Source organism: Pterocles gutturalis, unplaced genomic scaffold (assembly GCF_000699245.1).
Source record: "Pterocles gutturalis isolate BGI_N339 unplaced genomic scaffold, ASM69924v1 scaffold45693, whole genome shotgun sequence".
NCBI classification, from domain to species: Eukaryota; Metazoa; Chordata; class Aves; order Pterocliformes; family Pteroclidae; genus Pterocles; species Pterocles gutturalis.
This window is the reverse complement of record NW_010122167.1, coordinates 1-14,142: the sequence shown is the minus strand read 5'-3', so window position 1 is coordinate 14,142 and position 14,142 is coordinate 1. Positions and strand designations below refer to the sequence as shown.

At 37.4% G+C, this 14,142-nt stretch overlaps 1 protein-coding gene across 1 annotated transcript; it reads left to right on the top strand.

The window, feature by feature from the left end:
* Positions 1 to 725: 725 nt before the first annotated feature.
* On the top strand, positions 726 to 13,158 carry LOC104464667 (serine/threonine-protein kinase Nek5-like; the record flags this gene model as incomplete). Its single annotated transcript, XM_010077443.1, has 10 exons — positions 726 to 862; positions 2,648 to 2,744; positions 3,757 to 3,854; positions 5,794 to 5,877; positions 5,985 to 6,055; positions 8,329 to 8,415; positions 9,500 to 9,554; positions 11,063 to 11,263; positions 11,362 to 11,434; positions 13,022 to 13,158. Coding segments are annotated over exons 1-10 (1,020 nt in total), but the record flags the coding sequence as incomplete, so codon positions are not given.
* Between the last annotated feature and the right edge of the window lie 984 nt (positions 13,159 to 14,142).

Here is a 14,142-nt window from a genome sequence, read left to right as displayed (position 1 = left end):
CAGGGTTTGCGAACTGGAGCTGGCTGTTCGCATGGGATGCCTGGAGGTCGCACCGCCTGCGCTGCCGAGGCGCCTCAGAACGTGCCCGTCGCGCAGCCCCCCGGGCTCCTGAGGTAGCCTGTGAACAGGGCTTGCCTGGCCTTCCTGATCGGGAAAGCCCAGTATCTCAGCAAATCTCCCTTGCTGAAACTCAGACCAACAAATAAGAACAGTTTTACAGTGTATGCTCATATTTAATGTACAGTTTGCTCAGGGATACGTTACAGGTACCCAGGGACATTACTGTACATAACTTTGTACCACATTAGTATAAGCTAAATCAACACGAAATACGTTATCATTTTGTTTTTCATTAAAAGGACAAGTCTGTGGTATTCTTAACTTCAAGAAATAACGAGTCAGACTTTGCAAAATCACATCGTAATCTTACAGAGTACTTTCTACCGCCTTCTCATGTTTTAACTTTTGGGTGTACTAGGACTAAGCATCAAGCTTGTCTTTATGAGACACTCATAAACTTGCTGCTTATTGAAAGTTCAGATCTGCAATAATTTGCAGACTTCCAGGAGATTACATTTGGGGAAAGAATCATCAGCAGTAATAAAAATGTGATGTGATAAAAACGGCAGTCTTAAAAGGTAGTGTCTATTTCAGTAGTACCAACTCAGATGTTACAGCTCTGACTACATGCTGTACTAATTTGGGGACTTTTTTATTTTAGACACTTCTTCAAGACACAGACGTCATGGATAAATATGAAATAATAAAAAAAATTGGAGAAGGATCTTTTGGCAAAATATTCTTGGCAAAAGGAAAAGTGGATAATGAGCAGTGTGTTATCAAAGAGATCAATTTAACTAAGGTAAAACAACAAAACCTGGATGATGGTGGTAGTTATTTACATGATTGTGCTAATTGCATTTAGCTAGGGTATGAACTTGGGTTATGTTTTATCTCATTTGCAGTCCTATCTCGATGATATAAACTTTCCAAAGACTGTACTCTTTGCTAATTTAGTGATTTTACAAACATAGATGAAATACATATTTTGATATTGTTTACTTTTTACTGCATTTTTGTTCTTTTCGAAAGTTCTCTCTACCTGCAATGCGTGACACTATAATAGATGATTCAACTACAATGAAACTATTGACACTGGTGTAACAAATTACAATTTTGTGATACGTTCCTCTAAAGTTTTTAATTTCCTTTGGTTTTGTTTTTGTTTTGGTTTTTTTCACATCCATATTTTCAGATGTGAATAATTCATAATGGAGTCTTTCCACTTCTCATTTATGTTTATGTCAGTTTGATTAATCTCATCTAAATTCAAATGTCCATTCTGTAGCTGTTGGCATCTCAGCTGATTGGCCAGACTCCCTTTCTAGGAGAACCAGAAAAATCAGTATTTTTACGATGCTGTTGATTGTGTGTGGTTTAGAATTCTGTTTTAGAATGAGTTGAATCAGGCCATAAAGCGCTCTCTTTCTTTCTGTTGCCTGCAGAGGCAGGGAAGAGTGACTAGCTCAGGTATCAGAGCACTCCTACATGTAGTTGTGGAAAGACAGGCAATTAAACCCCCTATGATTTCAATACAGGGTTTTCAACAGTCAATTCCAAGGAGTGCCTACATCCTTTTGACAGGTCTTTTGCTATTCTGGGCCACACTAGTGAATGTCTAATATATTAGAGAATTATAATAGAAGAATGAATTTTTATACATCAGTTCTAGAAGGAGCTGTATAACTTCCAAATTCAAACACAGAAAAATTTATATGCTAGTAATGACAGCTAAATAAAAAATAGTTTCTCTCTATGCTCATGACTAATAAAACGCATGCACTTCTGATCTTAGATGTTGATTTATGCAAAACAGAAAAATGTAAGTTAATAAAATATTATTGTGGATACCAGTCATTCAAAATTTGGGAGCTGGGTACAGAAAATGACTACTTTGAAGTAATAAGATTTTCGGTTTTTATATGGTAGAGTGTGTTTCATGCACTTCCTGATTTTTGAATCTTTGAGGGTTACATTTCAAAATTATTTCTTAAGAATGAGGGTACAAAACTTTTTATAAATACAAGAAGGCATTTTGATGCATGGAAATTCAGAGACATGAATTTTTAAGAAGTAATATTGATGAAAGTTTGATCACAGTGCTAACCAAATAGAAGTTTTCCATTTAGTGTAACAGGGCAAAGAGTTTGCTTGAAATGTTGAAAGAACTCATAACACCAGTAGAACAGAAGGCCTTTTTTTGTTTTTACTTTATTCTTTCAAGATCACCCATATTAAGAATACAGAATCGTCTAGACCCTTATTCTTCAACTACTTAAGGGATGTTTAGAGTTTAACTCTATTCAGCAGCTAGCTTAGCATTTGTGTAAAAAGATTAAAGGTACACATTTGTCTGTTTGTAAAATGTCATAATTTGGTTTGACTTTGGTAATGTTCCAATATATTTCCAAGCCTACACTGCAAATTGATATTTTGCATATATATACATTGTATTTTTTTGATATTTCTGAATCACCTCAGTACACAGTCGTTTTGTATTTGTGGGAATGGTTTGACGATAATGTAACTATTTTTGAAGAGAGTTAAATATATCAGTGCTGGCATATAGTTTCTTAATTCTTCGTAGATGCCTGTGAAAGAAAAAGAAGCCTGTCAGAAAGAAGTGATTCTTCTGGCCAAGATGAAGCATGCAAATATCGTAACCTTCTATGCTTCTTTGCAAGGTTTACTTTTAACGTTTTTGTTTCATTTGTGGTTATGGGAGTGGAAGGCAGCAAAACCTACCCTGTTAATATTGCCCAACCTTAAGCCTGTCCCCAGCCCCTTACTGAAAAATGAACATGAGGTATCAAATTCGGGCATCATTTGCCCTCTTCATATGTGTGTGTGGGACCTAAGGTACTGTGGCATGCATGAATGCTAGATCCTGGGGTGTCTGCATTGCTTAAGTTGAACTTTAGTCTTGACCTTCAATAGGAGTCCAGAGTTTAGTGAGACTTCAAGGAGTTTCAATAGAAGAGAGCTTTTGAGTGTAGCAAGAAATAGGTCCTGTTGGCCTTTTGTCTTGAACCATATTTTGAGGTGTCACTCAAGGATACAGAATTCTTCAGGACCAAAAGAGACAGAAGGTAGTCTGTTCTCCATAAAAGCTAATTCCCTATATTTATTTTTCCTGATGACATCTGTAATAAGTAATGCCTTATGTAGTGAATGCTATAGTTACAGCTTGTGTTCAAATTGTTTTCTGTGATCAGGGCCATAAATGTTTTAAGGGACATGTAAATCTGGTAGTCTTGTGGACCCCAGAGAGGTAGGAATAGGGTGAGTTTCCATATAAAGTAGCGTATGCTTATTTCTACTGTTGGGACACTGTCTACTTTTAACCTTTTCCCTAAGCCTAACGGTATACTTTGTTATTATTGGGGAACAATCCCAACTATGAAGCATTCTGCTAAAGGTTGCCTATGAGAACATCTATCTTTCTATCAGTCTGGTCTCTTGAGTTTTCTCTTGTATTTAATATTTTGGTGAATCTCCATTTAAATATATTTTCACATCTTAGTTTTGCATCAAGTTTCACCAGAAGTATCAATTTTTTCTCAGTTACTCTTTGAAATGGAAGAGTAGGTGGAGGATTAACTACTCCCTTTTGAAAGAAGGACCATATAAAATAAAAATAATTATGTATTAATGATTAATAAAGGAATAAAGGAAAAATTATACTTCTCCTTTCAGAAAAGAACAAGCTATATATTGTGATGGAATACTGTGATGGTGGAGATTTAATGAAGCGGATACATATGCAGCATGGAGTGCTGTTTGACGAAGACCAGGTGAAAGGAGAGGAAATGACATATGTTAAAAACACATGGTTTGAATTATCCAGTACTAGCTACGGTTTCTTTTCTGACATGTTAAAATAATTGAACATTTTAAAGAAGCTTTTGTAATTTTAGTGGAAGTTTAGGATTTGCTTTTTACTCTGCTTTAAGATCTTAAATTAATTAATTGGCAGTATTTTGATCCCTTCCATTGTGGATGCACTTAAGCCATAAAGACTTTATTTTAAATGGTGTTTTAAAATTATGAGGGGTTGTATTATAGATGAGTTCTTCATTCTTTTGTTCAGTTTGCATAATGGCATATCCTCCTTTTATAGAAGTCAGTGGTAAATCTTCAATTTGTTTCATTTGGGTCAAGACTTCTCTGATGGCATTTAAATTGTTAAACCAGCACAGAGAAACAAGTCCAGAATTCTGGCTGGTTTTGGAACATGCTCAAATATATTTTATTTTGTAAATAGGTGAGTATGATAGGTATTGCAATTCACAGAAACAGAATTTCACACTATTCCTTACTGTTTTATTTTTTTACTAACTCTTAGCTTTCTGAAGGAAATTTTCTCATATATGTTAGACTTACTGTACTGAACTCTGAGGTTATTTAGTTATGCATAGTCTTCTACTTTTGCAGGCACAATGAAAATTTCCCTAGAAACTAGATAGATAGTATCAAAGCTGTTAGTGGAAATATACTATAAAGCATAAAAGTGGGGGGAAAAAAAAGAAGTTTTGTGATTTTTCTTTTTCTTTAGTAGTAAAAGAGGAACTCAGTGTAGAAGTCAGTTGGAAGTGAATTACTGGTTCAGTAATAGTGATTTTTAAGATCCTATTGGGAGTCATACTAGCAGCAGAGAGAACATGAGAGAAAATAAAGAGAGGACAAAACCACAGATCATGAAAACATGAGAGAACCAACACACACAAACCACTTGATGATGAGACAGAATTATACAAATCCAAAGAAAGGCAAAGGAAGTAGAGATAGAAGAATGGTTTATAGAAGCTAAAGATATATCTGACAATCAAGAAAGGAAAGCAAATTGCCCTATTTAAAATAACATTAAAATATCTTTATATTTTCACATGTATGCCTCAGAAAGTCTCAGTTGTGGCATCAGCCCTATTCAGGAAATCATCTGGTTAATGTGAAGCATTTCTAAATAGAAGATTATTACTTGAATCAAAGTCTTTCATGACCATCAATTTTCCTAAATAGAGAAGCATTTAAGCACATTGTACTTGTGTTTCTGAATTAAGTCCAAAGGCCTTTATACAATAAAACACATGTATATTTGAAGTTAAATGTATCTTCAAGTGCTGTACTGAGTCAAGGATAAAGGATAAACCTGTGTGCTTCCTTATTATGCAGGTTTCTCCATAGTTCCCTTCTTTCACCACATTTCAGTACTTCATCCTTTTATTCTGTTCTGGTTGGCAGGGTTTTTTTGTTTGGTTTGTTGGGGTTTTTTTGTTTTTTCCGGACCACATTCAGTAAGACTACCAATATTAAAACTGGATGGTATGACTTCCACCACTGAGGATTAAGAGGACACTTCTAAATTCTGCCTTAGTTGTTATTTGAACTCACTCATTTCTAAATAATGGTCTGATAATCTTAGTGTCCTTTGACAGGATTCTTCAGTCCTTGTTCAAGTACTCATTTTGTCACAGTCAGTGAAAACTTGATGGGGATAAGGAAAGTGGAGCAGGTATCTATTTCAATTTACTGTTGTGATAGCTCTAAAAAAGGAAAGCAAAGGTCTATGGCATTTATTTAAAAAAAATATTTTTTACTATTTTGCATTGTATATGCTCTACATACTTTAGATTTTGTTGTTGTCTTTATTTTCTATATTTCAGAAAGATGTTCCATTGGATGGAAGAATCACACAAAATTATAGATATCTGTTCCCTTTGACTTTCACTGCAGATTCTGAGTTGGTTTGTGCAGATCTCCTTGGGCTTGAAGCATATTCATGACAAGAAGATATTACACAGAGATGTGAAAACACAGGTAGTGAAACTGGCATTGGAGAGGGTGTGATTTTGTCCTGTAAAAAATATGCTTAAGAAGCTCTGCCATGTTTCATTTTCACATACCAGTTTTGGTTTTATTTGCAGAACATTTTTCTTAGCAATAATGGAAAGGTAGCAAAGCTTGGGGACTTTGGCATAGCAAGACAGTTGAACAGGTAAGCAACTTTTTAAATTAGGCTGTGAGCTACACCAAATACCACTGTTTATGAATGTTCAGAATGTAACCTGAATGTGCAAATTGTTTGTGGATTGTTCTTTGGTCTGGGATGCAAAGGGTCTGACACTACATATCTTTCTGTTATCCTAAAACATGCCATCCTGCATGAAACCACAGATATATCTAGCCTAGGAGCTGGACTTCTGTCTAGGACATCGGGTGGGGAAGCCCCGGTCTCTCCCTGTTCTCTGTGGAACTGACAAAGAGATTCTGGAGGCACAGCTCCTGTTCTTGCAGCAGTTGATAATCACTTCTGGTACCTCATAAAAAGGAAAGTGAAGAGCATTAAAAACTTAGGGAAGAGTATAAGAAAAGAGTTTGTACAGATTTTCTTTGTAAGTCCTTCAAGACTGTGCTTATATTAATTTTTTAAAAAGGGCCAGAACCCACTCTGTGGGCCTGAGAGCAAATGGCATGGCATGGCTTGCATCCCTATGGCTAAGCTCTGTTCTCCCAAAGAGGATGGCCTTATTTTTACTGACTTTGGGGCCAAGGTTGGCCTATCCTGCATAGTGGCCAGGTGTTTTCTAGGAGAGGGCTTTTTGGTGTAGCTAAAACATGCTGAAGGCATGCTAACAACATGACAATGCTTGAATTTGATCTCTTTTTGAGATGCTTGATTATCTTTGACCTTGGCAGGATATTGTGGCAAAGAAGGTTCACAATTTAGTTAGGTATTGTGTAGAAAGGTAATTTCCTCTGTTGATAATTTTGCAGATTGTCCCTCTAGTATCAGTCCTTCTCAGCTGCTTTGTACTCCACCTGCTGCAACTCACTTGTTTAAACTTTTCCTATCCTTAGATTAGGTCAATGTAAGTTTAATCAGTATCAGTAAAGAGAACTTTAACCAACAATTTTCTCATTCTCTTCAGATGTACTTAACTGGGTAGATGTATTAGGTACCTTTATGCATTCTTGACATGGACATACAGCCCATGTAATTTCTGTCAAGGCCCCATCAGATTTGCTTTGGATTTAGGCTGACATAACCTTCCCAGTTCAGAGGTGCATCAGAGCTAGGAAGTCTTGCTAAGAGTTGGAGTATGTTGGATTAGCGTGTTTGGATAGTATCTTGATCCAAGCCTTCTCATCTCCACGGATATGCCACGTCACTGTTCTAGCTGCAGTCTCCGAGTCCCCGCCAGCCCTTGTACCTTTGTGGTGTGTTCCTTTGTGGAGCATAGACGTAATGTCAGTCCCTCAACTCTCCACACGTAAACTATTTATGCAGAAAGCACCTACCTTCAGAAGTGTTCTGGGGATAATTGCTTTAAGGATTGCTCCTACATAGCAGAATAATACATAGCAGATAGGAAGTAAACCTCAGAATTTGAATGTCCAAGTACAGACATTTTAAAGAGTATTTAATAGGCTTATACAGCAAAATAATTGGAGCTTGATAGTGCTTTTCCTAGTATAACAAGTCAATTAAGTTTCTGAGTGTCTCCTGTACCCTGGGGTGTGCAAAGGCATTTTTGTCTCTCTTCTCGACTTCCAAATGCAAGATAGTGTCAAATACTTTTACTTGCAGTTAGGTGTCTGTGGCACCTCTGGCACTCAGACTTCATGTACTCTGTAAGAGTGTAACTTACAACTTTTATTGATATCTAGTATAGAGTGAGAGGAATCGCACTCTGTGAGTACCCATTCCTTTCCATTGACTTCCCAGTGACTCTTGATGACATCCACAGTGTAGATACCTAAAAGCAAGTGGAATGAATCCAGCTGGTGCTGTTTGGCTACACCTTCACAAATCAGCAGCAAATGTGGAACTGGAATTCACTCCTGCTTTAGTTTCTGGACAGCATTTTCTCCTTCCGCTGTTTCTGGCTTGCGTGGCTGACTACCACCTCCCATATTCTTACTTCAGTCAGTATGTTGGAGACTTCTAATATTTTGTAGTGTCTTTGGTAGCTTGCAGAATTCTGTGCTAATTATACACATTCCTTGAAAATGTTGATTACATTGATAGTGAAAAGTGGGGAAAAGAGAATTCTTGTGCAAACACTCTCCACAATTAAAATAGTTGATAATTTTTACACAGAACTTGGAAATACTTCAGTTTTTTGTGGGGCGTTCCATTGTTCAACTATTTGGAGAGCAAAAATAATGTCCCCCACAGGTTTTTCACTGGAGGCAGAGAAGCCTCTAGTTCAGTTGCTTGTAAACTTTTTCAGTGTGAAAGCCTTTTTGTTCCTTGTGTTTCATTAGCACTATGGAGTTGGCGCATACCTGTGTAGGGACCCCCTATTATCTGTCACCGGAGATGTGTGAAAATCGACCATATAACAATAAAACGTAAGTCTCTGTCTTTCCTTCATATGCTTGTGCATGAGGGCATGTAGGCATGACAGAACTTATTTTAGTAGTATCATGGTTTAAATCAGCAGGGCACCAGGGTTTTCACGTGTCACACTTTGTGAAGTTTTGTATTATTGTGTACAATTAGGTGCATCAATCATATACAAGTATGTTATACTGTACAACACTGTCAATTGTATTTTGACTCATGGTGTCCAGAGTATAGCAATCTGATGAATTTGTTGTTGAATATTTCTTACTTTTATAAAATTACTTGTACATTAAACATTGAGTTTAATCTCATTCTCTTTTAATACTCCTTGATAGTAGTGGCATGAAATGTAAAATAGATTTTTTTCCTTTGCTTTATCTGGTTCTCCATCAAATAGTAAATTTCTCTCTGTGTTTCCAACATGTAATAGCCAATGCAAGTATAGATCTTTTCAGTTCCAAGTTTATGAATTTTTGATAATACTCATTTGTGATTTATATATACATATATATATATATGTAAATAAAATGAAAGCTGCTAGGTTGACAGTTCTGGAACTCTACAGTAGCCACCTGCAGGAAAAATAAATAGATCTGAGAATTGTGAAGGCTCACTCAGACTTAACACAAAATACCAAAATAACAAGATGAGAAGCACTGAAATGTCAGAAGCTGAGTGAGCTAGACTCCCATTCTCTGTGTGTGGGATCAACACTAAATATCCTGGAGCCCAGAGTAACATCTCAGCTATAAGGTGCTATTCACACACGTTTACTCCTTTATTGTCTCCCTAACTTTCAGGTCAGTCAGAGATGGCTTCGCCCTTCATCCTGCTAGGAATATTAAGCAGGCATTCTTTATGTCATGTGCCTTTTCCAATTATAATTTTAGTACCTAGTTAGGTATCATAGAAACATTGGTACCACAGCGAGAAAGAAATTTCAGGTTGTTCTTTTCAAGTGCATCTTAAGAAATATTAATCTGTGATGGAATAATGCTAATAAATTTGAGAGCTGAAAATAGGGACTGATTATATGTATGAAAATATTATAGCCTTTTCCCTGAAACTTTAATTACTTTTTATTCACAGAGATATTTGGTCTCTTGGCTGTGTGCTTTATGAGCTATGTGCACTAAAGCATCCTGTAAGTACTGTAGAATCAGATCAATATCATATTATTTAAACAGATAGTGGGCAGCCTGCAAAAACTGTAGTAATAATAGTATTCATAGGCAGCTGCTGCAGTTATTTTCAGTTTACTTACTGATATTAGAGAATGCCAGTGTTTAATTTTTTTGTATTGTTTCTGTTTCGTGCATACTAAAATACAATGTATTATGTTGTATTTCTACAATTTATACATAAATACACTCATGCACACATCAAACATACATTTACTCTTTAGTAAGTACAAAACTTTTTCAAAAGGCAGATGAGCAACGTAAAGAATTACAGCCAGACTTTGGAGTTAGGCTTCAGGCATATAGTTTTACTCTTTTCTATTTGAAAATACCAGTCTATACTTACTAAGGAGTTTGAAACCCGTGTTCCCCCAGCAAGCAGCTTGAGTCCCCGGAAGTATTTTCCTAAAGGTTTCATTTTGTTTGGAAGCACATTCATGTCAGAAGATAACTAAGATAGCATCATCAGGAAGCTGTGTTGTCCTCAGCCTGATCTGAGCCTCAGATAATCCTCAGCCTGTGAGTATTATGTGGAGAAAGGAACACAGAAGAGAATAAACCCAACAACGGGAGAAGGATCAGATTCCAGGGCCCAGCAGAAGTTGACCTTTTGCTGGGCTTGGATGCAGGAGAAAGCAGAGCAGCACTGATAGGGAGAGCAGTTGTGCTGAGCTGAGAGCAAGAGCATACTGCTGAGGGAAATTCCAGATTTCACAAAGTGAGAAGACATTAATACTAATTCTTATGAATATTGGCTGGTTTATTCTGTATTGCTGCCCATTTTTTTTAATTTGAAGGCAGGGACTAGATGCTGATGTAGACAGAATATGCAAGTGAAGTGAAGGCAAATTTTGTTTGCAACACCTTCAAAATAAACGAGTAAATAAAATGGTAATTTTAGAAAGAAGTTGCTTTCAAAATTAGTTTTGCCTGTCTAGGGCCCTAAAAACTATTGATGGTGACCTGTTAAGAGATCTGCTGAACTGAGAGGCCTGAGTTATCTGAGTGGCATCAGTTGTTAAAACTCAGGTTATACTTTGGTTCCTGAGACAACACAGAACACAGAGGCTAAGTTGTGTGAAGTGAGGTTTTGAAGGTGAACACTGTGAAGATAGTATGTACGCGGGTCTCTGTTGAACAGCTTTTGGCAAAATTTCATTCTGTTTCATTCTGGAAAAATTGCTACTGTATGACGGCAGAGTATAAATAAAACTCTTCCAGGTACAAAAGCTATGGGACCTGCTGAGTTGTGCAGCTGAAACAAGTAGAATGTAACCAGAAAATACAATCAGAGATTAGTTATAATAATTTTCCACAGCAAACTATGGGTAGTGAGAAAGGATTTGTGAAGACATTGCATAGCACAGAGCTTCTGTCAGCAAGTACCTCTTTTTTCAAGTTGGTGTGTCTAGTCCTTTACTTCCAACCAGCAGTACTTACTGTCCCCTTTTTACTGTTTTCATTGATTAAGTTCGAAGGCAATAGTTTGCACCAGCTGGTGCTGGAGATATGCAGAGGACGTTTTCACCCAGTGTCTCCCAGCTATTCATATGATCTGAGGATATTAATTTCCCAGATGTTTAAAATATCTCCAAGAGATCGACCATCTATCAACTCTATTCTAATGAAGCCCTTCTTGCAGAAGCTTGTTCTCAGATATTTACCTCCTGAGGTGAGTGCCTTTTACTGCTGCTTGCTGAGAGAAAAAAATGTATATCAAAGTAGTATAAACAGTTCTATCAGATACCTTTTTGCTTCTAGGTAGCACAGGAAGAACTCAGTCACACTGTGATACATAGAAAAAGGTCTTCAGCATCACAGCCTGGAGCCAAGCTGATACAAGGTAATGATAATAATGTTATTTAACATTAGTTCTACATGAGCATTTGTTAGTTATTACTTTCTTTCTGGCTATAACTTCCTCCAGCAGTCTTTAAGGCACATTCGGACACAACAGTTTCACATAAAGTTGAAAATAAAAAGAGGAGAGAACTGCAATAGAAGAAACATTAACTCCAGAGAGTGTATTGCTGTTCTTTTTGGGAAAAGACAACTTTAAGACCTGCTCATTAGTAATGCTCAGCTAGAAAAGCTGCCATAGGAAGGTGCTGAAATGCTAATCTTAATTCTTTTAAGAACAGAATTTACAAAACTCAGAGGCTTTGGTCTAGATGCAGGTTAGGTCTGCCACATCACAAGCATCCTTACTTCATTTTGCCAAGGTATGTGCAAAACCACAAAAATCTTGCAAAACTTGCTCCATAGTACTTTACAAAATAATAAAAATGTATTTTACAAAATATTGTAAGTTAATTAAATTTTGAGAGACAATGAACTCTATTTGGTTTAGTGCTCATTGGTAGATCAGATTGTGTATACACATTCTTAGAAAGCATGGATGAGACTAAATGGTATCTCTGTATGAACTGCCAAACATCTGACAAGTCTCTGGCAGCATAACCTTTTCCTAATTCTCTGTTCTTCACTATATCATAATTGTTTCTCAAATTTATCTTTGAAGGTATTAAAGTAGCTTAAACGCATTTGTGAAAATAAACCTATGTAGTTACTTAACTACACTGTGGAGTGTGTCCCCCTGCAAAATTCTACAGCAATGTAGGAACCCATATTATTTTGTAAATAATAAATTTCGACGTGATTTATCTGCCCTCAGGTTTAATGCAATTTGGACAGAGGCACCTGAACACCTAAGGCATTTTAAAAAATATCTGTGGTCATATACTCATAGTTTTAATTTATTTTTTCTTCAGGACGTGTTACTCTAATAGTCATTACTCAGGGAGAATTTAGGACTTATTTAGAAACTACTTAATCCTAGCAAGGACACTACTTGTCATTTTTGCAAATAAGATCTTTGCAAAATACTGACCGATCAAACTCGAATGGTGTGTACTTTTATTCTACTGCCTGGGGAACTGATAAGCTGATTTTTTTCTCTTTTCGGGCCTTCTTTCCAAATTTCACAAGTACTGCAACATTATCTAGTGATTTGTAGAATACTGAAGGCTAGGTTTAGAAAGGGAATGCTTAAGCAGGTAGATGCCTAGCCTCCAATGAAATCTGAGCCTAAGAATCAGACCACCTGTTTTCTGTTCTTGGTACTAGCATCAAGTCAGTATTTTAGTTTATAGAGATCTCCCTTTTATGTAGTGTGCTTCTTTGCAAAACTAAATTCCACTTTACATGAGTGTGTCAAATCATAATGTGTTCAAAAACTTGTAATTTTAAGGATGAAAGGCAGAATGCCTAGGAGGTGTGAAGTATACTGATGATGAAAGGGCGTAAGGAGTGTTTGTTAGCCCAGACTGTCAGTGTTAGCTGTATGCACCCTGCTGTGGTTTGCAACTACATGATCATTAATCATGCAGAAAGCACAGAACGTAACCTTTTAATCTTCTATTGTTAAAAGCACATCAGATTCAAAAAAGGAGAGTCCAGGACCAAGTTCCTTCAGAATATGGAATGGTGGTGCCTGTCCAGAAACAGGAATTATCTCAAAGAAATGAATGGAAACATCCTTCAAGAGGGCAACAGCCTATTTTTCAGGTACTGTGTATCTACATTCTCATAGTATTTAATTGTCTTGAGAAGGCAGATTCCTGCTCTTAGAAAAAAGGCTTCATTGATGTAAGTCAGTGGAGATAGTAAAGCACTCCTGAAGCCTCAAAAGAGGTGTTTCAGAAAGCCTAAGTAGAAAACACTGATTTTTGGGTGCTTCAGTGTGGTCCTTTGTAACAAAAGGAGTCAGGCAGGCTTCGCATTTACATTTGCACAAATAAAATTTGGTTTTGCATTTTTGTGTTTGCATTTTTGCTATAGATGCAAATACAGTAATCCTCTTACCTCAACACTTCTGAGAGATGATACACATTGATAAGATCCCACCTGAACCTTCTCTAGGCTTAACAGTGCGGGCTCTTTCATCCTTTCCTTGTATGAGAGGTGCTCAAGTCCCCTAGTCATCATTGTAGCCTTTTGCTGGACTCTCTCCAGTATATCCCTGTCTCTCTTATACTGGGGAGCCCAGCACTGGACACAGCACTCCAGCTGTGGCCTCACCAGTGCTGTGTAGAGGGGAAGGATCATCTCCCTTCACCTGCTGGGAATACTTTGTCTAGTGCAGCCCAGGATATCATTCACCTTCTTTGCAGCAAGGGCACATGGTTAGCTTATGGTCAGCTTGGTGTCCACCAGGCCCCCCCCGGTCCTTTTCTCCCAAGCTGGGTGGCCCCCAGGATGTACTGGTACACGGTGCAGGACTTTACGCTTCCCCTTTTTTAACTCCATGAAGTCCTGTCAGCCCATTTCTCCAGCCTGTTGAGGTCCCTCTGGATGGCAGCATGACCTTCTGGTGTATCAGCCACTCCTCCCAGTTTTGTCATCAGAAGCTTATCAGGGACCGGTTTTGGGGCCTGTCCTGTTTAACATCTTTATCAATGACCTGGATGGAGGGGATTGAGTGCTCCCTCAGTACCTTTGCTGATTATACCAAATTGAGTGAGTGCGTTGATCTCCTTGAGGGTAGGAAGG